Source organism: Mycteria americana, chromosome 7 (assembly GCF_035582795.1).
Source record: "Mycteria americana isolate JAX WOST 10 ecotype Jacksonville Zoo and Gardens chromosome 7, USCA_MyAme_1.0, whole genome shotgun sequence".
NCBI lineage: Eukaryota > Metazoa > Chordata > Aves > Ciconiiformes > Ciconiidae > Mycteria > Mycteria americana.
The window spans coordinates 57,384,451-57,410,816 of record NC_134371.1 but is presented as its reverse complement, the minus strand read 5'-3'; the positions used below and the strand labels follow the sequence as shown (position 1 = coordinate 57,410,816).

At 49.2% G+C, this 26,366-nt stretch overlaps 1 protein-coding gene across 11 annotated transcripts in view; it reads right to left on the bottom strand.

Annotated features, from left to right (window-relative positions):
* Nucleotides 1-26,366, bottom strand: part of SZT2 (SZT2 subunit of KICSTOR complex) — a 63,942-nt gene that overhangs the window by 28,594 nt on the left and 8,982 nt on the right. For 7 of the 11 annotated variants that reach the window (XR_012776613.1, XM_075508577.1, XM_075508580.1 and 4 more), the window contains exons 10-36: nt 21,909-22,140; nt 21,134-21,263; nt 19,685-19,827; nt 18,876-19,028; nt 18,459-18,573; nt 15,626-15,831; nt 15,009-15,233; nt 14,514-14,592; nt 14,051-14,148; nt 13,621-13,789; nt 13,013-13,127; nt 11,471-11,584; nt 10,772-10,972; nt 10,540-10,652; nt 9,899-10,040; nt 9,200-9,364; nt 5,136-5,340; nt 4,806-4,918; nt 4,090-4,348; nt 2,480-2,642; nt 2,305-2,397; nt 2,044-2,125; nt 1,624-1,905; nt 1,140-1,278; nt 765-881; nt 584-647; nt 6-191 (exon numbers count right to left, since the gene is read on the bottom strand). Coding sequence is in view for 10 of the 11 variants with exons in the window: in XM_075508577.1 (XP_075364692.1) it covers nt 6-191; nt 584-647; nt 765-881; nt 1,140-1,278; nt 1,624-1,905; nt 2,044-2,125; nt 2,305-2,397; nt 2,480-2,642; nt 4,090-4,348; nt 4,806-4,918; nt 5,136-5,340; nt 9,200-9,364; nt 9,899-10,040; nt 10,540-10,652; nt 10,772-10,972; nt 11,471-11,584; nt 13,013-13,127; nt 13,621-13,789; nt 14,051-14,148; nt 14,514-14,592; nt 15,009-15,233; nt 15,626-15,831; nt 18,459-18,573; nt 18,876-19,028; nt 19,685-19,827; nt 21,134-21,263; nt 21,909-22,140 (4,103 nt within the window). In the remaining variant the exon portion in view is untranslated. The remainder of the gene's footprint in view (nt 1-5; nt 192-583; nt 648-764; nt 882-1,139; nt 1,279-1,623; nt 1,906-2,043; nt 2,126-2,304; nt 2,398-2,479; nt 2,643-4,089; nt 4,349-4,805; nt 4,919-5,135; nt 5,341-9,199; nt 9,365-9,898; nt 10,041-10,539; nt 10,653-10,771; nt 10,973-11,470; nt 11,585-13,012; nt 13,128-13,620; nt 13,790-14,050; nt 14,149-14,513; nt 14,593-15,008; nt 15,234-15,625; nt 15,832-18,458; nt 18,574-18,875; nt 19,029-19,684; nt 19,828-21,133; nt 21,264-21,908; nt 22,141-26,366) is intronic. The other 4 variants (XM_075508579.1, XM_075508581.1, XM_075508587.1 and 1 more) reach the window with 2 other exon arrangements.

Genomic DNA, 26,366 nt, shown 5'->3' with positions numbered 1-26,366 from the left:
TTTACCTCCTTGAACTTCTCCAGAGAGTGCTCAGGTCCAAAGACAAACTGGAGCAGCACCACCTCGCTGTGGCAGCTGGGCCGCCCCTTGGAGTTATAGATGTGGGTGGCCACTCGGTGCAGGATGGAGGTGCTGATGACCTGCGAGTGGCGCAGCGCAGACACAATCTCATCATCCAGGAGCCAGCGAATCTAAGCAGAGCAGGGACACAGAGCAAGACCTAGATGACCAGCATTTGCACAACTGCCCCAATTCTGATCCAAGTCCCAGAAGGATGAGGGCAACCCCTCTCATCACCTACATCCCCTCATCTCCTTCTGAAAGTACCTAAGAAAAGGTCTCCAAAGACCTCCAAAGAGAGGTCTGTCTGTCCCACCCCAACGGCAGTAAGAATTTTGTCAGGGTAATCCCACACTTTTGGGGAGCACAAGGCCAATGGCCTATGTGATACCAGCAAGGCCTGAAAGTCACTTCAGTTGACAGAGGTTGCAGCTTGGAGCACGCTAGGAAGCATGGAACAGCGGTTGTGCTCTGTGGCCACATTGCTCCAGCTGGAAGCATGAAGTAGGCAAGGCTGGCTTACCTCATTCATAGTGGCTTCAATAGCTTGCCTGTGCACTCCAGGGAGGTTGGAAAGTGCAGGGTGCCTAGGAGAGGGGAGAAGAATAATCAACCAGTCATTTTCATTCATGCAGCCACCACAGTGCAGCTCCTAGGCAGCAAAAGGAGCCCATGAGGGGCATACTACATCTGCAGCGCCATACCTCTCATCTCCTGTGGACGGGAGCCGTTCCAAGTTGTGCATGATATCCTCATCTGAGCGGAAGGAGGATGGCTGCCCTGGAGAGCGTGTGAAGGATACGCTGCTCTCCGAGGTGCATCTGCGACAGGAGAGAGAGCAGGCTGAGCATCAGCTTTTTTTTGAGCCAGAGAGGATAAACAGACACAGGCTCCAGAGAGGGAAAAGGGATCTCTAGAGGAGGTGAGCCCATCTTGGAAAAATCTTAGTTTTCTTAGGGCTGTGGGAGGCTCTGTGAGAAGGAGAATCCCAAGTCTCAGCACATGGAGAGGAGTTGAGACTGGGTGGCTGGGAAGGGCAGGCAGAGGGTCAGTGAGTGACTGGGCCTCTTTCCACCTACCTGTTGTGGAGAATGTCTGCGTTCACAACTTCTATCTCCAGGGGCAATGTCAGCACGAAAATGTCCAGGGTCACACAGAGGTCCCCCAAGTCAATGGTGTTCAAGTCCTGGCAGCTTTCCAGGCAGCCCAGAACTTCCCCTGAGGAGAGATCACAGACGAAGGGAATCAGGCAACAAACAGCTCTGCTTACACACATACACAGCCTGGTGGCAAGTACAGAGACTGCAAGAGGTGGCTGTCCCACACACCTGGACAGGCTCAAGAAGGCCACCATCCTCCATGACCAATTCCACAGCAAGTGGGAGACCTGGTAAAAAAGCCCTTGTCTGATGCTGGGAGACCCTGGGGGCTCTGTACAGGGAGGGCTGGTCCAGAGGGTCTGGTCTTGAGGACACAGCATCTTTGTTCCAGGGGCTGCTCACCCAGCAGGGACCTGACAGAAGCCCTACTGCCCTTTAACCTCACAGCAAGGCTTGCTCTTACCTAGACAAGTCGGCAGGGACTGCACAGGCATGGAGCTGTGCTGGCTACGCAGCTTCACTGAGCAGGTGAGGTGTACAAAGAGCGGGGGCATCTCCTGCTCCAGGAACTCCTGTTCATTGAGCGAGTCCCCTCCCAGCACACTGAAGGAGTCATCATCCTGGTTCACTGTGTTGGAGTCCGAGAGGGAATCTGTATCTGGGAACTCGTGCTCCAGCTTCTCACGGTACTCCACCTCCAGCTCTGGGTCGCTCTCTGTGGCAATGCAGCACCCAGACACAGTTCCTGTTGACACAGGTTCCCTGTTAGCAAACCAGGCCCACATCCCCAGAGACCCCACCAGACACAGTCAAGCTCTGAAAGGCATCACCACAGTGAGACTACAGACACATTCTTCTCCAGGACAGACCAAGCAAATGTTACCTTCTTCAGCTGCTAGTTCTGCCTCTGATCCCTCCATGTCCTCACTGCCTTTCCTGTCCGCCTGATCCCGAGATGCCTCTTCCTGAGATGGAGAGAGGAAGGGCAGATACTAGAACCATGCCAGGCAGTGAAGCTGTTGATGGGCCCCCCAGGGGTTCAGTCTACCCATGGGTCTGCCAGCCCCAAATCCAGATCTGACACCAAGCAAAGCTACTTCCCTCCACAAAGACTATGTGCCTGCCAGGGCAGCACCACGCCTACCTCTTTCTTGGCTGATGGTGGACAATAGAAGAAATAGTGAGGATTTGATGGCACTGGCTTGAAATGTAAACTTCCAATTTCCAGGAATTTTTCCTAAAAGAGAAATCCCAAACATGAAGCAGACATTCCACTCTACCTTCCTGCAGAAGCCAAGCCGAGCTCCCATGTTCCTCACCTGAATAATTTTATGCAAGTCAGGGTGTGCCTGGCAGGGCTGTCCAATTTCCAGCAGTGAGAGGGGAAACTCTGAACAGCAGCTGGTACCCATACTCTTTGGCTCCTCTGTGGGGCTAGCAATGTTATGGGAGTCCTGCTCACTGTAGTCCTCCATTTCCGCGCTGACAGGATTGTGGACAGGTCAGACAGGCAAATCGAGAAATGGGAATAGTTGTATGTATTATCTACCTTGCAAGCATCCCACCTCACAGCTCCCTACACCTCGTCTGTGTAAACACGATGCCACTTACACAGCCCCCACCCCTACAGCCCCAGAAACCCTCTTGCCACCCATTAACCCAGGTAAGCACTCAGACTGTCTGAAGCCAGGCCAGAGGCAGTTTAACCATGCTGATCCCGTGGCCAGGTACTCTTCACCACACTACACACCCTCCCTGGGAAAGAGAGACATGTGGCTGAGTATAGGGACAGGCCTGGAGCAATCTGAATTACCAACACCCAGTCCAGGGCACCTCAGAGCAAATACCACCACGCCAGCACCCTTAGTGTCTTGGCAGCACAGAGCAGAGCGCAAAGCTCAGGCCCATGCTCACTCAGCAGCTCCATGACAGAATCAGTTCCTCAAACTCAGAAAAAGCAATCCAGCAAGTAGGATGTCATTTGGTCGAAGTACTCCCCAGGTATTCAAATTAGTAATTGCACCCAGGTCTGCCATCTGTATGTGTCACAAGCTGTACGCCCTTCAGTCATGTTTATACAATCTGCATTGGGATAGGTGATTTGTAATATCTTATAAACAAAAAAAAGTTCCCACAGTTTTCCTCTGGGAAAGTAGCACTTGAAGTCATCTGACTTTCCAAACACTGAGTGTTCTTCAGAACCACAGCCTCATCTCGATGACTTACAGTATAAGAAGAAATAGGATTGGGGAGTCCCAACAAATGCTAGTGAATTCACATAAAGGAACTGAGGATAGTCAAGTGCAAACAGAGGACAAAGGACCTAAGCAGGGTGTTTCTTCAACAGACACTAAGGCACAGTAGAGCACTTTTTCCATTCCTTAAGTTTCCAGAGGCAATACAAACCTCAGAAATACCCTAAGAAATAGCAGGACAAAAATTTAGCATCAAGCATATTCCAATTCTGCCTTGATATTTCTCTTGTGAATTTTTTTCCAGAGTTTTAATTAAAAAAGAAAAAAAACAGACACTTTATTCATTAGAAAAAGATAACAAACCTGTCATTTTCACCAGAGTCAACAGCAAACTCAAATGAGGCAAGCAGCAGGAGATACATAATTTCTCCAGAAACAAGTCTGAGAGTTACTTGCAGACAAACTGCCCTCCAGCTCACGCCAGATGGGACAGCAATGAGCTAAGACTAAGAGAAAAAGCAAAAGGATGGATGTCACCAGAGATTATAAAAAAGAGAAGATCCTGGTGGACATCATATCAGGTGGGTATCCCACTGGAAATATCTGTCCTTACATGCGGCTCTGTTAGACCCTGCCCTGCAACACTCCTTCTAGCAGGCAGTAGAAGGTGCTTGAATAAAGATCTGTCCTGGCCCAATGCTAACAACAGAAGCAAGACCGAGGTGGGCCCCTACCTTGATTCAGAGATCAAGACACCCCTTTCCCTAGAGCTCTGCTCCTCTTCTTGCTCTATGCTGCCCACTTGGAAGCTAGCTGTCTTGGAGTATGTACGGAAATGTTGGTGGCTCTCTCGGAATGAGCGGACATGGCTGCACACTGTCAGCAGGAAGTTGGTGATATCAATCTCTTGGAGCAGCTCCTCACAGTAGTCCATGGCTGTAAGTAGGTCCTGGGAGCTGATGCTGTGTGACTGCTGAAGGCTCTTGAACAGCCCTACAGATCAAACACAGTGCTTGAGCACCCCACTGCAAGGATGCAAGGCCATGGGAGTCAGGCAATAGCCACATACAGATTTGCACTAAGTCCCAACACAGAGTTGCAGTCAGCACAGGTGCTGGGAGACAAGACTCAGCCAGGATGCCTAATGCTACATGTTAGCCTGGGCTTGTGTCATGCCAGAGTGGCCTAGGGATCTGCCACCCTGAAGGTGAGAGGAAAAAGTCAAAGAAGGGACCCCCCTCCACAGCACTGCACAGGTCCAGGAACAGCCTATGCAAGGCGCGTAGGGAATTCGCAGAGGCATCTTTAAATCCACGAGATCAGTCCCACAGCTCCTCCCTTTGCTCAGTGTAAGAGCACAAGAAAAATGAGACATTGCTTTCTTAAAAGAAGATCCAGGGTCCAGCCCCAACCCCAACCCCGCCTCAGCTCCCATCACACTGCTCCTCACCTTTCACATAGCACTGGTGGGAATGCTCCTGCAGCAGCGTGCAGTAACTCACCAACTCCTTATGCTTGTGGTCTAGCCAAGCAGCAGTAGGAGGACGCTCTAGAGACTGGGACCTGGAAAAGAGGAGCTGCAGCCTTCAGCACCAATGAAACACGTTTTAGACTATAAATGGCTCTGGCGCCAGTAAAGCAGGGCCCTGGGGCATGCACAGGCCATGGCTGCTATAAGGCAGAGAGTCCAAGCCAAGAAAATAAGGCAGGGCTAGAGCCAGCCTCTTGTCAAGGAAGCTCCTCTGTTTCCTGTCTAGGAAGCAAGTGTGGTTCGTATTACCTGAAAAAGATGTCCCGGGGAGGACGGTGTGCCCGTGGGCTGACAAGCTGCTCTCGTAACAGCTCCAAAGAGCAGCTGTAGATGTAAATGGGGCAGCGAAATCGGTGGCACTCGCCTAGCTCAGATTGTGAGTTCTGGCGACAGAAGGAGATATGTACATCTCTCCGCGAGGGGCCACCCTGTTCTCCAGGGTCACGGCTCACTTCTGCAAAAGAAACAATCCTGGGATAAAGGCCTTCGATGGACTGCTCGCTCCTGGTCTAAGAGGTCACAGCCCTCACAGCAGCACCCACAGGTAGGTATCGGTTTTACAAGCTTCTCACCCCACAAACCTCAGGGGCCATTCTCCTCACTCAGTGCCCAACCAGCCAGTGCTTTGGCCACACTGACCCCCTTCTTCAGCAGCCATGACTGTTCACCACCACCACCACCTCCTGCAGCAGCATGATGCTCCATCCTCATTGCAGGCCTAGCTGACTGCACCAGGGACTGTGCAATCAAATCCCATATACCTCAAGACCTGTGCCCTTCTCCCTAAGACAATGTGCTGCTGGTAGTACCAGTCTGGATCACAACACAAGAGTCACTGGCTTTCCAGTGCAGCCTAGTACTGCAATTCCCAGTAGCTTCTATCTGCCTGCAACCTCCTTGCCCACAGGGAGCCAGCCTTGGGCCATGGGCACTCAGCGCATGTTACACTCGCTCACCCCCCATGAACATCATGAAAGCTGGCTGAGGCTTCACTGTGCCCCTTGTCCTGACTCTGACTCTGCCGACTGCCAGGCAGGAGCTGACAGGCTGTAGCAGCCTGTTTGCTCAGGAACTTGTGGGGCTCATCAACAGAGCTTTAAACTAGACTCGAAGGGGGAGGAGGATAATATCAGGCTTGCCTGAGGGAAGCTGAGGGACGACGTGCCATGGTTAGAGGGAGCGGGTGCCAGCGAGGGCACTGGGCCTGTGCCTCTGAGATGTGCAGGGTTCAACTGGGGCACAGCTGAAGTCGAACAGAGTTGAGCTAGGGGATACTGAGGCAATGGGAGCCAAGAGGGAAATGCCACTGAAACACCTCAAAGCACACAAGGGGTGTTCTTCTATGAAGGAAACATGGACGACAGCCCAGCTGAAGTGCCTCTACACCAATGCACGCAGCATGGGCAACAAGCAGGAGGAGTTGGAAGCCATTGTACATCAGGAAAACTATGATATGGTTGCCATCACAGAAACATGGTGGGATGACTCACACAACTGGGTTGCAGTGATGGATGGCTATAAACTCTTCAGGAGGGATAGGCGAGGCAGGAGAGGTGGTGGGGTAGCCCTATACGTTAGGGAGTGTCTGGATAGTTTAGAGCTCGATGATGGTGATGATAGGGTGGAGGGTCTATGGGTAAGAATCAGGGGGAAGGCCAACAAGGCAGATATTGTGGTGGGAGTCTGTTACAGACCACCCAACCAGGATGAGGAGACTGACGAACTATTCTATAAGCAGCTGGGAGAAACATCACGATCGCTAGCCCTTGTTCTTGTAGGGGACTTCAACCTGCCGGATGTCTGCTGGAAATACAATACAGCAGAGAGGAAACAGTCCTCCTAAGGTTCCTGGAGCGTGTGGCAGATAACTTCCTGACACAGCTGGTGAGTGAGCCAACTAGGGAAGGTGCCCCGCTGGACCTCTTGTTCACGAACAGAGAAGGACTTGTGAGCCATGTGATGGTTGGAGGCCGTCTTGGGCAGAGTGATCACAAAATGATAGAGTATTTGGTACGTGGAGAAGTGGCGAGGGGAGTCAGCAAAACTGCCACCTTAGACTTCCAGAGGGCGGACTTCGGCCTGTTTGGGAGACTGGTCGAGAGAGTCCCCTGGGAGGCAGCCCTAATGGGCAAAGGAGTCCAGGAAGGCTGGGCTTTCTTTAAGGAGGAAGTCCTAAAGGCACAAGAGCAGGCTGTCCCCAGGTGCCGAAAGACGAGCCGGCGGGGAAGAAGACTGGCCTGGCTGACTAGAGAGCTCTGGCTCGAACTCAGGAAAAAGAGAAGAGTCTATGACCTCCGGAAGAAGGGGCAGGCAACTCAGGAGGACTACAAAGGTGTAGCGAGGCTGTGCAGGGAGAAAATTAGAAGGGCCAAAGCTGAGCTAGAGCTCAATCTGGCTGCTGCTGTAAAAGACAACAAAAAACACTTCTTCAAATACATTAGCAGCAAAAGGAGAGCTAAGGAGAATCTCCAGCCCCTAGTAGATGGGGGAGGGAACACAGTGACCAAGGATGAGGAAAAGGCCGAGGTACTTAATGCCTTCTTTGCCTCAGTCTTTAATAGCAGGGCCAATTGTTCTCTGGGTACCCAGCCCCCAGAGTTGGAAGATAGGGACGGGGACCAGAATGGAGCCCCCATAATCCAGGGGGAAATGGTTAGTGACCTGCTGCACCACTTAGACACACACAAGTCTACGGGGCCTGATGAGATCCACCCGAGAGTGCTGAAGGAACTGGCAGATGTGCTCACCAAACTCCCTTCCATCATTTACCAGCAGTCCTGGCTAACTGGGGAGGTCCCTGCTGACTGGAGATTAGCTAATGTGACGCCCATCTTCAAGAAGGGCCGGAAGGAGGACCCGGGGAACTACAGGCCTGTCAGCCTGACCTCGGTACCGGGGAAGCTGACGGAGCAGATCATCCTGAGTGCTATCACACGGCATGTAGAGAATAACCAAGGGATCAAGCCCAGCCAGCATGGGTTCAGGAAAGGCAGGTCCTGCTTGACCAACCTGATCTCCTTCTATGACAAGGTGACCGGCCAGGTGGATGAGGGAAAGGCTGTGGATGTTGTCTATCTAGACTTCAGTAAAGCCTTTGACACAGTTTCCCACAGCATTCTCCTGGAGAAACTGGCTGCTCATGGCTTGGACGGGTGTACTCTTCACTGGGTAAAGAACTGGCTGGACGGCCGGGCCCAAAGAGTGGTGGTGAATGGAGTTTACTCCAGTTGGCGGCCGGTCACAAGCGGTGCTCCCCAGGGCTCTGTGTTGGGGCCAGTTCTGTTTAATATCTTTATCAATGATCTGGATGAAGGGATCGAGTGCACCCTCAGTAAGTTTGCAGATGACACCAAGTTGTGTGGGAGTGTTGATCTGCTTGAGGGTAGGAAGGCTCTACAGAGGGACCTGGACAGGCTGGATCGATGGGCCGAGGTCAATTGTATGGGGTTCAACAAGGCCAAGTGCAAGGTCCTGCACTTGGGCCACAGCAACCCCATGCAACGCTACAGGCTTGGGGAAGAGTGGCTGGAAAGCTGCCTGGCAGAAAAGGACCTGGGGGTGTTGGTTGACAGCCACCTGAATATGAGCCAGCAGTGTGCCCAGGTGGCCAAGAAGGCCAATGGCATCCTGGCTTGTATCAAAAATAGTGTGGCCAGCAGGACTAGGGAAGTGATCGTGCCCCTGTACTCGGCACTGGTGAGGCCGCACCTCGAATGCTGTGTTCAGTTTTGGGCCCCTCACTACAAGAGGGACATTGAGGTGCTGGAGCGTGTCCAGAGAAGAGCAACGAAGCTGGTGAAGGGTCTGGAGCACAAGTCTGATGAGGAGCGGCTGAGGGAGCTGGGGTTGTTTAGCCTGGAGAAAAAGAGGCTGAGGGGAGACCTTATTGCTCTCTACAACTACCTGAAAGGAGGTTGTAGAGAGGTGGGGGTCGGTCTCTTCTCCCAGGTAACAAGTGATAGGACAAGAGGAAATGGCCTCAAGTTGCACCAGGGGAGGTTTAGACTGGATATTAGGAAATTTTACTTCACTGAAAGGGTTGTCAAGCATTGGAACAGGCTGCCCAGGGAAGTGGTTGAGTCGCCATCCCTGGAAGTATTTAAAAGACGTTTGGATGAGGTGCTTAGGGACATGGTATAGTGGTGATCTTGGTAGTATTAGGTTTATGGTTGGACTCGATGATCTTAAAGGTCTTTTCCAACCTATACGATTCTGTGATTCTGTTATTCCTCCTACCTCAATCTGCCCAACAGTGTGCTCGGGAATAGCAAGGATACTAATACTCTAGAAAGGTGCTGTCCTGAGGGCGGTACCGTGGGCTGGTGTTATGCTGAGGGTAGGTAATGGCACTGCAGCATCCTCTTCTTCAGCCTCAGCCCTGACTTGCTCTGCACAGACAGGTCCCAGGGTATCCTCTCCAGATCGACTCTCATCTTTTGGAGGTTTGTCCAACCCGCAAGCCATCAGCTTCTGTACATCTGGAAGAAAACAAAATAAAATCACCCTCTGTCCAGTGAGAACAGTTTAACCCCTCCACCTACATTCCCAAGAGGGCAGATGTCCCTGCTACCTCTTTGTGTGTGGGAGCAGCTCCACAGAGTACTTCCAGCTGAGCCTACCAGCCTTCACCAGCAGCTCAGTGGAAGCCAGACGAGTGCCAATACCCAGAAGCAGGGACTCTCCCACACCATCCCATTAGCAGTCCCTTACTCCTTTCATTAACAACCCTACTAGGAAAACAGTCCAACGGTTGCAGCCAGCAAACGACTCGAAGCCACATCCCCTACCTGAAAACACTTATGTGGGCAGCACCATGTCCAAGGAGAGAAGAGCAAGACATTCAGCACTTTGCACTACTCTATTCCTGGCCATATGGTGCAAAAAGACTGGGTCTAGACTCTGTTGTTCAATTTTCTCTCCATCTTACCAGAGCTGATTCTGCTTTTGCTGTTTTCCTGAGGAGGCACTTGGGACTGCTACCTCCTCTTGCTCCCTACAACAGGCAGCCTCACCTGAGAAGGTGGCTGGCAGGAAGGTCAGGAACACATGCTGCGGGTTGACCAGCTTAGCATAACATCGCCATTGTGGGGGAAAGGGCCCCGTCATGTCACTCAGGGTCACGTCATCCTCAGGCAGCTCTGCATTGCCGAGGCTCTGATGAAAGAGCAGAAGCTGGATAAGCTCATAGCATGTGGCACACACCTACCTTGAGGCAGGTAGCAACCACACAGAGCAAGTTCCTCCATCACTGCTGGTCGGCACAGTGCTGAAATCACCCTGGCCACTCCCTGCACCATTCTCAGAGCAGCCTGGCTCCAGGAAACACAACACAACAGTCAGGAGATGCTTAGCCAGCTTTGCTGGGGCCGGTTCTGACCTCCAGGCAGTGATTACCCATGGTTTCTGAGCAATCTGTGGCACAGCATCAGTGCTGCTGTAACAGGCTAGGCCCATTGGAAGTGCAACTATTCACACACCTACCAGATTCCTGCTTGACTTCAGCCACAGGCTACAACTTAAAGTGCTGCCAAGTGTGGGGAAAACACCAGCCTTTCAATCTGCTCTCAACCCCTCTACTAACTCTCCTGCTCTTCAACAGCTGCTGCCTTGCCTTCAGAGGGGGCTCAGGAGAAGGACAGCAGTGTAGCAGTACCTGCAGAGTACTTGTGGAGCCAGTCATATCCCTGGTGCCATTGCTGCCAACAAGATGATAGGATGCAGAAGCATCCTGCTGCTCCAGGGTCCCAGAGGCTTTCGGGGTTTCTTCTGAAATGGAGCACAGAGAAACGAACCTGAGAAACACCAGCTGAGGAAGAGACTTGAAAGCAAGACTCCTGAAACACCCCAGCTCCTGGTGTCACTGCTGCCACTCTCCTGGCCCTTACCTCTGATCACAGGGAGTGTGAAGGGGGGTTGATGGCCATCACGATCCCGTTGCAGAACCTGCTCCATGAAAGCCACATGATCAGCATCAGCCATGGGGATCTCCCGGTCACTGAGGTCATGCTGCAGGCAGCCATGGAAGAGGTTTAGTAGCATTTCATTGGGCACAAACGAAGAGTCCTTGGTCACCTCCTCATTCTCTGCTCCAAAACAGAACCATGGCAGCTTCAGAGACAGCATCTCCACAGCCACCACCTGCCCAGGCCCCCAGGAGACAGCCCTTTGCAAAGTGACACTTCCACACAGCCAGAAGTTTTCCCCAGCACCTCTCCAAGGCTGACTTGGAGGATGTCGAGGAAGCCCTGGAGTTCCAGCATCATTAGCTACTCTGCACTGACTCACTCTGCTACTGTAACTGTTCTGGAGATGTATGGGGCTAAAGACAAGAAACCACCACCACAGAGCAACAGTCTAGGTTTAATGTTTTCAAAAGCAACTCTTCCAAAACTATCATCCCAAGAAATACAGCAATATACCTGGACAGCCCTAGGGCTGCAGAGGTGGGAAGAACAGCACTGAGCTACTGGAAGAGGCATGGCAGCTCTCACACACCTGCTGCCCAGGGAGACAAGCACACAGAGCCACGTGCCCATAGCCATGGAGGGAGGACAAGAGCAGGCAGGTGGTGAAGAGGCACCTACCTTTTGTCAGCATTAGGAAGAACATTTCAACCTGCTGGCACCTGGGCAACAGCTTCATGAGGTTGAACTGGAATGGGATCTCATGCACTCCAAAAGCAGCCCCCATGTCTGGATCTGCAACAAGAACTGGGGAATGTAACATGCCTGTGGGCACCACATCACCCTGCCTCCCAGGCCACCTCCGCATGCATGGTGCCAGCCCTAAACGCAGTGCAGGTAGCACAAGTGAAGGTACACAGCAACACTGCCCCAACTCCCTCTGCTTAGGAGGGCAGAGGGATACAAAGAATGAATGTGGGGAAAGAGCAAAGGCTGCCGGAGGCTGCAGCAGGTTGTGAGCTACCTACAGAGAGGTACCTCACTGTAAGAGTCCCCTGGGCTTATTGCCACCTTCCTACAAGGAGGGACGGGGAGCCACCATGAGGCCTTACACAGCTTAGGCCCAGAGCTGCCAGGAGACAAAAACTCAGTGTCACAGGTAACACTGATGGAGAGCAATGACCATGCTGGGAGCCAGAGACAGCCTGAATTACCAGCACAGTAAGGGACAAGGATCTCTCCTGCTCTTGGGAGAGATCTCCCACCTGGCAGACTCTGCACATCCCTGCAGGCATTTTCTGTCCTCTTCCTCAGGAAGGAGTCTCTGCCTTCCAGGCCCTGAGCTTTCCTGGCCCTCTCCCCCTCCCACAGGGCCAGTGATATGATCCAATAGGGTTTCCTCAGGTCCTGCCCTCAGCCTTTGGGATGATCCTGACTCCCTCAAACCCACCCAGTATCTGCTGTGTTACTCACTGCAAGGCAAGCAAACAAAAGATCTAGCATGGGGTGAACTAGTGACAAGAAAGCAAAAATAGTGAGGTTCTGGAACAGATTGCCTGACAAGGGTGAACCCCCCCACATACTCCTGGAGTTCTCAATGAACTATGTTAATCATGTCAGATCAGATACACAATCCTATCCTGAAGGAAGAGGACAGACCAGACCTCCTAAGGTCCCCTTCCCTATCTTTGTGGGCTAACGGAGCATTCACAGAGGGTCCAGAGATGAATAGGACCACCAGAAAGCAAGCGTCCCACAAACTGCTCTGGAAACTGTGTCTTGTAACTGATAACAGAGGAGCTCTTCCTTCATATCATTTACAAGTTCTGTACAACCATCTGCCCAGGCATACCCTGCCCATCATTGTATAGGTGAGCTCATCTTCCCTCTGCTCCAAAAGTCAGCCCCTCTCACAGAATTACAGAATGGTTGAGGTTCAGAAGGACCTCTGCAGGTCATCTGGTCCAACCCCCCCTGCTCACCTGGTCACCTCTCCAGCCTGGGCAGAAAGCCTCAGTGCTTTTTTGGCCTTCCCGGGATGAAGCCATTTCTCTGGCAGCTTAGCACAAGTGCAACAAAGTGATCCACAGTCATCAAAGTCTAGAAAGTCGTTGTCAAAATACCTGTTCTACCTTCCAGAAACCACTAACAGGCCCTGAGACATTCAGGGTCTAGCTGCCTCTTGCTCCACCAAACCTGCTAGGACACATATACTGGACTCACCTTCAGTAGCTTTGGTGTCTGAAGGAGGGCAGACCCACTCCTTGTTCTGGCACAACTGGCTGATGTACTCAAATGTCAGCATGGTGGCAATGCACGCAAGGTCCCGGGGATAGAGCTGCAATAAGCAGTCAAGGCTCAGCTATATGCAGCAGAATTATTATCCCCAAATGCAGGAGAAAAGAGTCTAAAAGCAAGGAGAGGAAACACCCATAATCCCGTCCCCTGACTTGCCCTATTTTCACTCATTGCTCCCTCCTTCTCCACCAGCTCTTTAGCCTCTTTTTGCGTTGTTCAGGAGGTGCATTGGCAGTACTGCCTGCAATCCCTGCTCTGGTCCAGCTTGCTCCCCTCCAATGGAATGGCTCTTGACAAAGTAATTTGTATTTTCCCACCTATCCGAGAGCAGCATTGCATCCACTGCCTTGCAATCCAGAAACCTTTTCTGTCCAGTAGCCCAGTTCCTCTTTTAGAAATCTCAGGCTCTTTTGTTAACAGCATTCCCATCTCTTCTGGCCCTCAATAATTCAACTGCAGTGTTGTGGTGCACTTGCAGTAAACCCTTCTCCCTCCATAAAAGAGCTCATGCCCCTACCCCTTCAGGGACTCACCGCTTTAGGTATTTTCTGGTAGGGCAAGCCATGGAGGTGCTTCCAATTCTCAGCAGTACTGTGGACATGGCCGCTCTGTGGCTCTACCCAGCACTCAGTGACCAGGTTCAGTTCTGTGTCCACCTCAATGGCCTCTACCTCCGTATCATTGTCATCATCTGTGGAAAAGCTGGAGGAAAGACATAAGGCAAGTCCTGCGAGATGGCACAGAGCCAGCAGCCCACTGCAGCTCCTCTCAGAGCTGTGAGAATAGCCACGCAAACCCTAGGTTTGCAGGCAAAGGCCCAGCTAACTGGTGATCAATCCATGACAGCTAGTTGTCTGTACTAGATGACGGAGGACTCCCTCCTTCCCACACTGCCTGCAAAGGGCAAGTCTGGAGCCATGACTCTGCTGCCGGCCCTCCCTGGGAGCAGGGCAACAGCCTCACCTGTCCTTGGTGGAGGTGGAGTGGGGTGGGAAGAGGATGTACTGGACGACACAGGTGTGTTTCTCCCTGCCGCTGCTGCTCTCACTTGAGCCGTCAATCTGGAGGGGAGACACTGCATGAGCCTGGCCAGCAGCAACAGCCCACACCTACCCAGTGCCTCCCTACCCAACACAGCCCCATCACCCAGCTCCACTAGCAGCAGTGGAGAGAGGGAGCCTGTCCCAGCCCCAAGAACTCCTCCAGCACAGCACGTTCCTACCAGCAAAGCAGCTCTCTAACTGCAGATGAAGACAGGAAAATGCCCAACCCGCAAGCTGCTTTACCTCAGGGGAGGAGGCAAGTCTCCTTGCACATGTCAAGGGTGTGTGCTAGAAGCGGATGTGAAATCCCATCACAGGAAGGTGAAATCTACCTCAGAAGAAGCAATGAAGGATTGTGTCCACACTGCAGCACTCGGGCTCACCTGTATGGGCAGCTCCAGCACCATGTTGATAATTCCATCCCCGCTGGATGCAAAGTGGAAACCCTCTGACAGACGAACCCTGGCAACAGAAAGGCAGTCAGACATGGAGGACTTCACTACCCATACTGCAAGCCTTAAATACAAGAATGACTCTGCCCTTCACCCCATAACAGCTTCCTTCCCAAGACAGGGAGCTACACACAGAGAATGGGGAGATGTGACACGTTGCACAGGACAGCTTGGGTGAAGATCAGCATACTCCAGGCACAGTAACACCTCTTGCCCTTTTTTATGTTTTCCAGGACTCTCCTTTTCCTCAACTGCAGCTGCAGAACTGGGTAAAGCACTGGCCCAACTAGCTCTAGAAGCTGTGTACAGGATCCTCTGCACAGCAGCTTCAACTGTTACCTATAATAAGGCCTCAGATCCACGCTGCTTTCTCTGCATCCCCAGGACTAGCTGGACAAAGCACCCCTGTTCAGGTGCGCAACTTACTCTGTGAGTGTGGAAAGGAGCTGGGCTACAGCGGTGATGGGCACAGCTGGTGCCAGCCCCGACTGGACACTCCAGATCCAACGCTGGTGATAGAAGTAGCGGGACAGCGAGGCCAGGGTGGAAGAGGCGGTACGATTGGCCACCATAGTGAGCGGGCCAGACACCGGGGGATGCTCCAAGTTGAGAATGAAGGGGGCTCGATAGTCAGAAGGCAGCTTCTCATACCTAGGAGAGGGCAGAAGTGTGGCTTGCTGAAGTGGAAAGAATGCTCTGCTCAGAGCCAGAGCTGTCTGGCTGGGCCCAGGACAGAGCCCTCCAGCAGCAGAACATGGCTAGCCCAGCACAGGATCCTGCTCAGACAGCTGTAACTAAATTTACTTCTGCATCATATTAATTAGGAGTAACAAATCTGCCTGTCCAATATGGCCCCCTGCTGCAAGTCACAGCCCTCCCAGACTACAGCTGCCATTCCCGGCCACACAACCCAAACCCACCCCAACAGGCACCAGCTTCACAGCACTCTCATCCTGCAACTGGCAGCACCATCCATAGACCCTCCTCCCTCCCACTTCCCAGGGCAAGGAGGCTGTGCTGATGGCCCGGATCTCCATCACTACCTGATGAGTAGCTTCTCCAATGGTTTGTGCAGCACAACGAGGCAGGGTCTGTCTGAGAGGGCTGACTGGGCCCCAGCCACAGGTGGAGACTTGGAGGGAGAACTACTGCCAAACATTTTCCTCTTTGCTTTTGGAGTTGCCTCCTTGCTCTGGACCCTGTGGGGAAAGCGCAGCTGCAAGATTCGGTCCCGTAACTCCTCCACTATCTGTCATGGCAAAAGCAAAAGGTAAACATGACCACCTTTGTCTGGAGACATAAGCTACTCAAAATAAGCTTCCAGAAGAAGAGCCTGACTAAAAGGAATAGAACACTCCTTGAATATACAGATGAGCAGGAGTTAAAGGTCATTTTATTTCTGAGACACTAGCCAGACCAAGATCAACATGACACAAGGCTCTTAGGTCCATATTTTAACAACTAGAAATATTTTTAAAAGCAAAAGAAAGGTCCAAAAATAGCCAGAGACAATTTCAAGGCTGAAGAAATCTCCTTCCATAACTCTGATGAAAAACAAATTGCATGCCAGTTCCTCCACAGAAGCAGTCTGAGTACCCACCCCCATTCCTCCCCTCCTCCTCTCCTCAACAGCCTGCAGTAAATGTAAACTAGTACATATAAGACAGAGCCAGACTGTTCCCACAGCTGATATGTTCCCCCACTATCACATTCATGTGTCAAACCTTTATGGTAAAAGGCTTCAAGAGCTTAGGTTATTTTTTAGGTTAATTTTTTCCAAGACACTTTCAAAACGACTTCCTGATTACTCTTTTTAGCTTTTAGCAGCCCTGAATATGGTTCTACCCACACCAGCATCTGATCCCTGCAATGCCCCAGTGTTTTCTTTGAAATTTCCATGGTTAGGTTTCTTTTAATGATCTTTGTTCAACTCGTTTTAATTTCCATTACCATTGTAGGCAAACAGGAGAACAGCAGCTCTCCATCTCCCTCCTCAACACTAATTATTTCAGCAGCTTTCCCCATCATTATTATGTCTTTATCAAGAAAAGGAGTGTCCCCAAACCCAAATGTTAAGCAAAGCTCTTTTCTGCACTACAATGCCACTTGGGTCCCCTTCATGGTTTCATACTGATAACACAGAAGAATCACTGATGGTGTTCAAGGGGCACTATTTTGCAGTTATCAATACTGGCTTCCAGCCACCATTGTGCTGCTTAGGTGTCCACAAAGCACATAGGTTGAAAGGGCAGAGAAAAACAAACAGCTTTGTGCCACCTGCATATTTTCCCAGCTCACTACCTGCTACCTATCTGCAGATGAGTTCCCTATTCTTTGTCTACTAAAAAGATTGGGAAAACCACAAACAGCTTCTGCTTTGATGAGAAGAGAGCACTTTTTCAATTTCCTTGCCTTGTTCCCTAAGACGGTTTCTGGTTTACGACACCCCATTCTTACTCCAGTTCTACAGTTGTGCCCTATATGGAGTCTCACCAAAAGCCTTCTGAAAGCCAGACTATACCAGGTGCTTTCCTTCCCTTAAACACTGGAAATTTGAACAGCTCAACACAAAAAACCCTTCCCCTTAAACAAGGTGGGCTAAGTACTACTGCCATCCTCCACACTGGGTAGCTAATCAGCCCTATGGCAGGCAAAAAAAAAAAAAAAAAAAAAAAAAAAAAAGGAAAAAGATTGTGCATAATACAATTTATGATCTACATACAGCTCTTGCTGCAATGATCTGGAGGTTGCCCAGAGCTGCAGGGTATGGCGCCTGTCTCACATCTTCTTCATGAGACAGGTATTAACTGACACCTGCCAGACGGAACTCCTTCATAAAACCTGTCACTTGGCATTACCAGCCCACGTGTTGGCCCAGCAACCAGTGCCCAAAGCCTGGATCCCCTAAAGACATGAAAGGGCAGATCCTCCAGAGTGCCAGAGCATTTAGTGTTATCTGGGTTCATTATCTCAGAAAGAGATGGTCCTTCCCATGTTTGTCAGCTTCCCCTCAGACTAATCTGACACTAAAGCTAGAGTGAGACAAACCAAAGATTTCTTTCATGAAGACAAAAGATCAAGGTTTAATGATAAACCTCCTGTTTATAAGAAAAGGTTCACACAGCTTAATAAAAAAAAAAATAGCAGGACATCTTTCTCATACTTATTGTTTCACCTAGGAACACTTAGACTTGTCTCAGCCATTAGAGCTGGAGAAACAGTCCACACAGTAACCCAACCTCCTGCATCTGAGTAGGGCAGCCCATTTCTTTTGATACAAAGAGGTTATTAAAAGTCTATCTAGCAGACTTGCATCTCTTTAAAAAACATTTTCTGGGTATTACATTTTTTTCTCTCCCTGTACTGCTCATGTGGGGCATTCTTCGCATTTTAACTCTAACTCCTTCTTGCCCAAATGATACAATATGCATATGCAATTCACCACCTACTGAAGCAGATAGCCTAGGGAACATGTAGTACCTCTGTTACAGGGGTCTTTACGGATGAGTCAGACAAGTATCTGCTGTTCCTGACAGACAGTATTGACTGTGCTTTGGTCACAAGGATAGCCTAGATAACCTTTGAGTCATTTCAAGCCTCACAGTTGAATTAAGCAGTGGGAAAAACATTCGTGTGACCAGCTATTCTATTGATCTTCGAGTCTTTGGGTTTAGATCTTTCACAGAGTTAACAAAGAAAGCTTTGTCCAAACTGTCCCTTTCTGTTAGAGTAAATTCACACTCATCTAAGCCTTAACATAGTAGTTCGTTATTAGAGGATACCTGCCCACAGTGTCACCTGTGATCTACCCACCACTTCCAGATCCAGAGCTTTTTGCTCTGCTCCTAACCCAGAAAGCAGCCAGCCAGCTCTCACCTTGTTCCTGGCTTGTGCAGGTGTGCCAATGGGGAACCCCAGCCGAAGAACCATGCAGGGAGCTTTGGAGATAATCCGCACCACATAAAATGAGGAAGGTGTGGGATCCTCAGAGCTAGGGAGGAAGGATTAAGACAGAGCTGAAATAGGCCCCTGCTCAACAGCTCACACAACTTGGCAGCAACACACATCAGTTCTAGCATGCAGAAACCCCCCAGCTGGCTTCCCTCTCCCTCTGGGCTGCGCCTGGAACGCAGTAGCAGCAGTTCAGAATACACAGGGTTTCATACCCGCTTGTCTTGCAAGCCTCTCCTCTAGACATCTGCTCCTGGCCCATCACAGTGTACTGGTCTAACTGGATCTTTGGTCTGGCCATATGCCTGATTCCCCACACGGGACTGCTTCAGAGCCACTCACCCATGTATCAGTTTGACATAGGAGTAGCCCTCCACCAGCACGAAGCTGCTCCAGTCCCGCAGCAAGGAGGTGAGCGCCGAGTGAGAGATGCGGCACTGGATGGTGCTGTAACGGCCATTGTTGCCCGGCGTGTGAAGGTGCTTGGGCACAGGCCTGCAGGGTGTGGCAGAAAGTCATTTTAGAACCCCAGTCTCTCTTCTTCCCCCAAAGCCCAGAAAGACTGCTACGTCCATTCCAACTCATCTTCTGACTAGTACATCAGCCTTATTCTTCTACAGCAGCCAATACCCAAGCACCTCCCCTACCTGTGCCTGTTGGCAAGAGCCACACTACCTGAGCACACAGGGATCCTGCTCTCCACCTTGCAGAAAGCACACCCTTGTATCATTTCTATCTCCATCCATGCAATATATGGCTATTATTCACATAACTCTGCAACTAGGACCAGCCCCAGGAAAGCAATGCTTTTAGGGAAGATGTTTTCCAGCAGCAAACAAAAATGTGTGGGATAACTCCGATTGGATGGTCCACACCCCCTGCAATCAGGAAATCCAAACCCAAGAGGGACTTGAGAAACAATTTATGCTCCTGAGAACAGCTCCCCTCTTGACAAAGATGACTTCCCAACCCACAGTCCCTCTCAGATAAATGAGCCTTCACCATCCACCAGGTCCCACTAGTGAGGCCCTTCCCTTGGCCATAGGCACCTGCAAGACAGCTGCAACTCTGCAACTGGACTGAACTGGACACCCTGCTTTCCCAGGCTGGCGCACACTGGGCATGTGAGCTCAGCCCTGTCAGTTACGTACATGTCATGCTCCAGAAGGAGGACTATACGATGCATGTGCAGCCACCTCTGCCAGAAGTTGGCATCCATGGAAAGGATAGGCTTCCAGTAGGAGGCAAACTGGGAATGGCTCGAGTCAGACCCACTGTGCTGCAGGGATAGCACCTGAGAAAATGACAGGGCAATATTCAGCAAGAAGCTGCCTGGTTCCACCCAGAGAGAGCAGGAATTTCTCTAGTGGCTGAGCTGTGTAGGCCTAGAAGGCTAGCTACATCCCTGGCTTTCGGTAACTGCCTCTCAGCAGAATAACTAAGTGCGTTCACATTGAAACAGGGAGTACAATGTAAGCAAAAATAAATTAGGTTCCTGAAATGTCAAGTTAATTACAAATTTAACTACTTAGCATCAAGTAAATCAACCATGGAAAAGATGGCATAGGTAATGGCATTTATTGGCATGGTAATGGCATAGGTAATGGCTTTCTGATTGAGAGGGGGATATACGGCTTGTGCCAGCAGAGCAATTAAACATTGAGATAACCCGTCTAAGAGTGCTCATGCAAATAGGGTACCAGCAATGGGTGGTATTGGGCAACTCTAACATGTGTGTATGGTAACACTGATTCCACCAACTATAGCAACTCTGCTGACACAGAAGTAAAGTGGTGGTTAGCCATAAGATGGGATGCTCCAGATATACTGTGGGATAAATAACCCTACATAGTGAAAATTTACTAGGCAAACCTAAAGTAGTAAAGGGCTTAAGCAATAGAATTAAAGGGATAGTCCTCTTAAACTAAAGCTCCCCTAGCTCTGATATCTGCTAGTCATCTTCTACCAATGCCAAGGACACTGCTAGCAGGGAACAGATAATATGCTAGCACTTCTGCTCAGTGAGCTTCAATGAGTTTGAATTTTGCAGTGGAAACTATTAGCTCATATTTTGTTTAGTTTCTGCTGTGCAGATGACAAGTACCTCTCTTGCACCTTCCACATGAGTGGTCAGAGCAATACGCTTGTTAAACAACTATTCACTACATCCTGTATCTTCACCTGACGGTGCTAAGCTACACCACCAGGGCACAAGACTGCCAGCAGCAACTCCACACATTTGAGGTATCCACTGAAAAAACATGGCAAAAATAAGCGTGTCAGCCTCCCCATCGGTCTCACACATCATACCACTACAAGAGAAGGCTTCACAGCACACTTAGGAGACTTGCTGTGGGGCTTAGAAGCATAGCTGCAGCAATAAAGACATAGGGTGATGTCTCAGAGGGGAAAAAGTATGGGATAGGATGTTCACTGGCACTGTGAACTCTGTTACTGAGCAGGACAAAGAGCAAGAGATGAAGCCCAAGAGTTACAGAAGATCTTGATTGCCTGCTGGGACTCAGCATCCCCTGGTGCAAGACAGAAAAGGCAGGAGGGACAACCTATCCCATATTAAATGGGAGAGAGAGGGAACATACCGGAGTGGTAGAGCCTGGGGGGATGTAGAAGAGGGGCACCCCATTCTTGGTGCTCTCAGGAATGGTGAAGTGTTCTGGCACTGTGTCAAAAGACTGCAGATGAACCAACATCTGATCTGTCTGGTTGATGCTGAAAGAGAAGAGGCAGTTAGCTGCAAAAGCCCACGCTCTACCCCCTGCTGCCCCAGTCAGCCCCGTGCCTGCACAAACAGCACTCCCTACGTATTGGGAGCCCATCTACACCAACATAGCTTTCTAGGCCAATGCTAGAATTCAATGCCTGATTACAAAGAGCATGTTAAGGGAGTTCAAGCGTAACAGCCTAATATATAAGGAGGATGATCAGAGTTGGGAATGAAGTGTTAGAAAAGGCATCTGCTGAATAGCCGGGAGTAACAGTCATCCTGGCCAGGAAATGGTTATAACCTACAGGCCCTTCAGGCCTAGAGACACGAGGTGTTGCTCCATGCAGCACAGCTGCACACCACCTCCATGGGATGGCAGTCAGAGTTAAGTTCTGCATCGCAGGATCAGGGCTCAGAGGCAGAGATAGCTTCACCATGAAGCTATCTCCCAGACCAGGTCACAGGCCAGTTTGAGTCTTTTCCTTGGCTAGATGGCAAGCCTGTCACCAGTCATGCCTCTTCCTCAGAGCACATTCTTTTGGGACCATGGGTTGGGATGGCCACCTGCATAACCCATGCCCCAGCATGCCAAGGAAGGAATTTCTTGGTTACTTTGGATGCTGGGAACTGCTGGGGATGGTCCAGCTCACCTCTGCAAGGTGTTCCAGAAGCGTCGGATGACTGTAGTGCGGTACAGACTGGTGATAGGCTTCCTCATGGTGCAACTGATGTCGTGCAAGATGTCATAGCTTCCTTCCATCGTCACCTCCACCCATGTGCTGCGCTTTGATGGGTCCAGGGGCCAGGGTGTCACAGCTAAGTACTCTATTCGCATGTTATGCTTCCAAAGCAGCACTAGTTTCACCTCCAGCTGAGATCCGCCTGCATGGGAGCAGAGGAACAATTTCAAGCGCTTGTTTGGTACACATCTGAGCTTTATCTCTGACCAGGGACGCCCAAGTACTGCGAGATTGTTTGATCACTATGAGGAGGACAAAGTAATCTAACTGTTTGCTCTAGCTGAAGTCATTCTCTCTCCTCCCCAACAGAGGGAGGCTTTGCTTACACAGCAGCATTTGGTGAACAGTTCTTTAAATGTACATGTAGTATCTACACTAGAGAAGGCAACTGAAACACAGAGGAGGTGCTGAAATTTGCAATGGGCTCCCTTCTGCACAGCCTCATCTTTTTTTCCAAGAAAACTGTTGCTTTGCACAGGTTGAGCAGGGCCCTTAAACTATAAAGTTTTCTCATCTGCACTCTGCAGAGTTAATCTATCCCATTGCAGAAACATGGACATTTGGACATGATGGGACCAGATCATAAACAACCTGGAAGGTGAGGCCCAATTCTTGAATTAAACTCCATGTTCTTCCTGCACAAGACAGTATTTCATGCAAACTAGAACTTCAAGCATTAAAACCTTCTCACCATGTTTACCCTCTTCTCCTTCCAAAGTTAAGTAGTTAAGAATGAGTATTCACCCGTTCTTCAAACTGTACATTTTTACCTTTTTCTTTAAGCGGGCCATTGTATCTCTAGCAAGATTAACACAAACACCTGACAGCAAGCCCCACTGAGCCAGAAGAGCAGAAAACTGTCACACTCCTGCTGACTGTGCATGTGTATTTATACTGAAACAACCCAGGGAAACACATGACTTTTTATAACAGTGCCACGCTGCTGTTTCAACTGCTCAATCATCTATTCTGATGTCCAGCCTGCTCTATAGTTTGCCAGACTTGCAGCATTTATGAGATAAGTGATTGGATGTGCTGGAAACCGTCCGAACAGGTCAGCCGCCTTGATCCTATGTTTCCTGCAGAGTTGCATTTGCTGCTGTCATAGGCACATCATGCCATCCCCTTCACAGGCTGATTACACTCCATTTTAAAGCCATCTTGCTTTTTGCTCCCCTGCTCCCTGCTGGGAGGCTCCCTCGGAGTACTCTTCCCCCGTCAATGTTTAGAAGAAACCTTCCAGAGTACATGCCAAATTCATGCTCAGTTGTTCTTTTGATTAAATTATCTTTATTCTGAGAAGCTTCATTTCCATAACATTGACAAGGAGTGTGCACTAGGGGAAGAAATCCTTACCCGGCTTCAGCTGTTACTGTGCAGGTTAAATCAAGCTATGGTCATCAGCCTATGACAGAGTATCCCTTCCCCTTAACAGTCCCAGACCTTCCTGTACCTTGAGAATTCATCTTTCCTGAATAAAGATGATCAAAGGTGTATACTATATTTCACCTGTATGTCATCTGAGGGATTACTAGGATTTTATTTAAGGTCACTAATATTTTCCACAATGGGTGCTTTGTGTTACTATAAATGCATTTGCCAGGGTTGTACCATGTGTTGTTTCCATATGAAGATTGTCTAGTTTATCAGAGAGGCTAAACAAGAATTTATAAGTTTGCCTCTTTCCATTTCATACTGTCACCTCACTCTTATTGCTTTAGTGCTCATCCACTGCTTTTTGCACAATATTTTGGTTCTCATAACAAAGCCTTTCTACTTCATCAACAGCAAACATGATAAGTAAATTCCTACATTTTTTGCCTAGATCATTAATGAAAATATTTCCTACTTCCACCTGTGTTTCCATTAGTCATCCTGGCTTCACTCCTACAATTCAACACAAGCAAAACTAAAAACACAGGCAAAATACTTGCCTAGTTTGAAGTCATACCTAGATCAATCTTTAGCTTGTTCTTACTGCAAAGCAATCTATTTCTGGTTCTTGACTTTATAGCTAATAAAAGTTTTTGCTGCTTGGTATCTTTTGCAAAGTCCAGCTCTGGTTTTAGAAAACTCACTTTGTCTTCCTAATTCCTGACACTGAGAACAGCCATTCTCACTGGACAGCTTGTGCCCTGCCATTTTTGGTGCTGGACTGATTCACAGAGGAAAATGAGGTTTTGAAAAATGTCCTCCAGGCTCTCCTCAACACACAGCAACACAAAATGGTCAGTGAGAATTTTTTTTTTTTTTTAAACAGAGGGCAATCCTCTGACATTGTCCCAGAAACAAACAGGAGAGGAGCTGAGCTCCATTACATGCCATGGCCCCACGGCTTCTCTCCCTTCCATACCTTCCAATCCTCCCCCTTTTGCAAGCACTTCTGCATTCCTAACTAACCATAGTAGCCTTCTAAATGCCTAAATATCTAAAATCAAATAGTGAGGGTAACCAGAGCACTTATAAATATCACAAACAACCTCTCCAGGCAACTCTGAGCACAAAGCTAGCTATTTATTCTATTTTGCCTTTGGCAAAGTGAAGCAGAAAAGCGACAGTGTCAAAGTCCACAACTGCACTCTTTCCTCTTGCTTCACGGCCAGCTGGCTCCTTAACAGCCTTTAGTTTGCAAGTTTTGGCAAAAGCTTTTGGCAATCCAGGTTAATTAACTATACTTTGTTATACACTTCTCTACAGAATGGTCCAAGGAGCCCTAATTAGCCAAACATGCTTTTTCTTAGCAGAGGCAGCGCTGAATGTCTAAATGTCTTGATCTACTTGTAAATTCTACCTTAAGATGTTAGTTCAACAATTTTTCTGATCACAGCCAGCAACTCCCCAGAGCATTTAGTTTTTCCAAAGTATAAGTAACGTTATCTGCTACTATTCTGAAGGCTGGCATAGAAATACACACTGTATTTTTGATAGCTCAGACGTTTCATTTTTAAATTCCTTCTAAAAAAACTTCATCAAAACACACAGAAAGTATTTCTGGCTTAGGGAACCCCTGAGCTGGAAAGACCTAGAGAGTGCTTAAAGGGAAGAAAAAAGGAAAGGAAAAAGGAGATATTGTGTACGTTTACCCTATTCTTACTCCTCCCTGTGCACCTGCCCATAGCTATTCATCAGAGAAGGTAACTCTGATCCAGTGTAGCTGCTCTTCTGCTCTCTGCTCTTGTAAAAATGGAAGACCAATCCATTTAGCATTCCAAGGGCTAAAAGGTATCAGGGAGATACCTAGAGGAAAGTGCAGGGAGCATGGTGAACATGTGGTGATATTTCTGATACATTCCCCCAGAGTCCAGGAATTTGCTGTGTTACGATATCCTGAGCCAGAGGTTGTAGCTACACCTTTGTGCAAAAAGGTACAATGTGAACTTCTCTGATTGCTTTTTGAATGATTCACACCTGCTACCTCTTCCAGCATTTCTATATAAGACTTCACAGTCACCAAGAGCACTTCACCATTGCTGCCAGATTAAAGAAAGGCTCTTTCTCCAGCGCTGTCCAAACTGTAAGTGAACTGGTGCACAGAAGGATAAAAGACACAATACTGAGCACAGCTTGGACAGAAACTGACTTGTCAGACTGTTTCATAGATATTCCTAGACAACGAGAGTGCAATGGACCTAATCTGCCTGGATTTAAGGGAAGTATCTCATGCCACACCTATAGGAGACTAGTGAAAGCAATCTGCAGACATTACTAGAAGAGCTGTCTCAATGGGAAACCGTAGCAGATTCTTACTTTTAATAGAAAACTCCTGAAACAAGAAATTAGGGATATTCCTGGAAGACCAACTTTAGAAATTAACCCACCTAATATGATTGTTAGCAACCTTCCCAAAAAAGCTGGTTTAGATCCATTCAGTTTGTAAGAAGTATCAAGTGAAAAGAACTGCGATTCCCAGTCATCACATCGGAATAGTGAGCTGAGCTGAGCTGAACTTAAGAGTACTATTATGTGAAGAATAGCACATTTAGGGATTACTAAACAAACAAACAAAACACAATAAAACAGCCCTAAGGACTCATCAGCTGGAAGCAAAGGTGCGTGAAAGACACAGGGATTTCTGTGCTAACAATGCAATGCAATCATGGAGAAAGCTCATGTTATTCCTGGTCTATCAGATTTGGTATTTTACTTCAGAAGCAGGGAAGTATTAGCGTTACTGAACAAAGCACCGATAAAACCACATTTACAACACTCTTATCAACTGTTTCAAGAAATATGAGACCAAACTGTGAAAAGCGAACAACTGGGGGGGGGGGGGGGGGAACAGTGTTATTAAGATGAATAAACAGAACAGAAAGCCTGCCTTTACAAAAGGAAGTTGAAACATTGGGTGGCTTAACTGCCAAAAGGAAG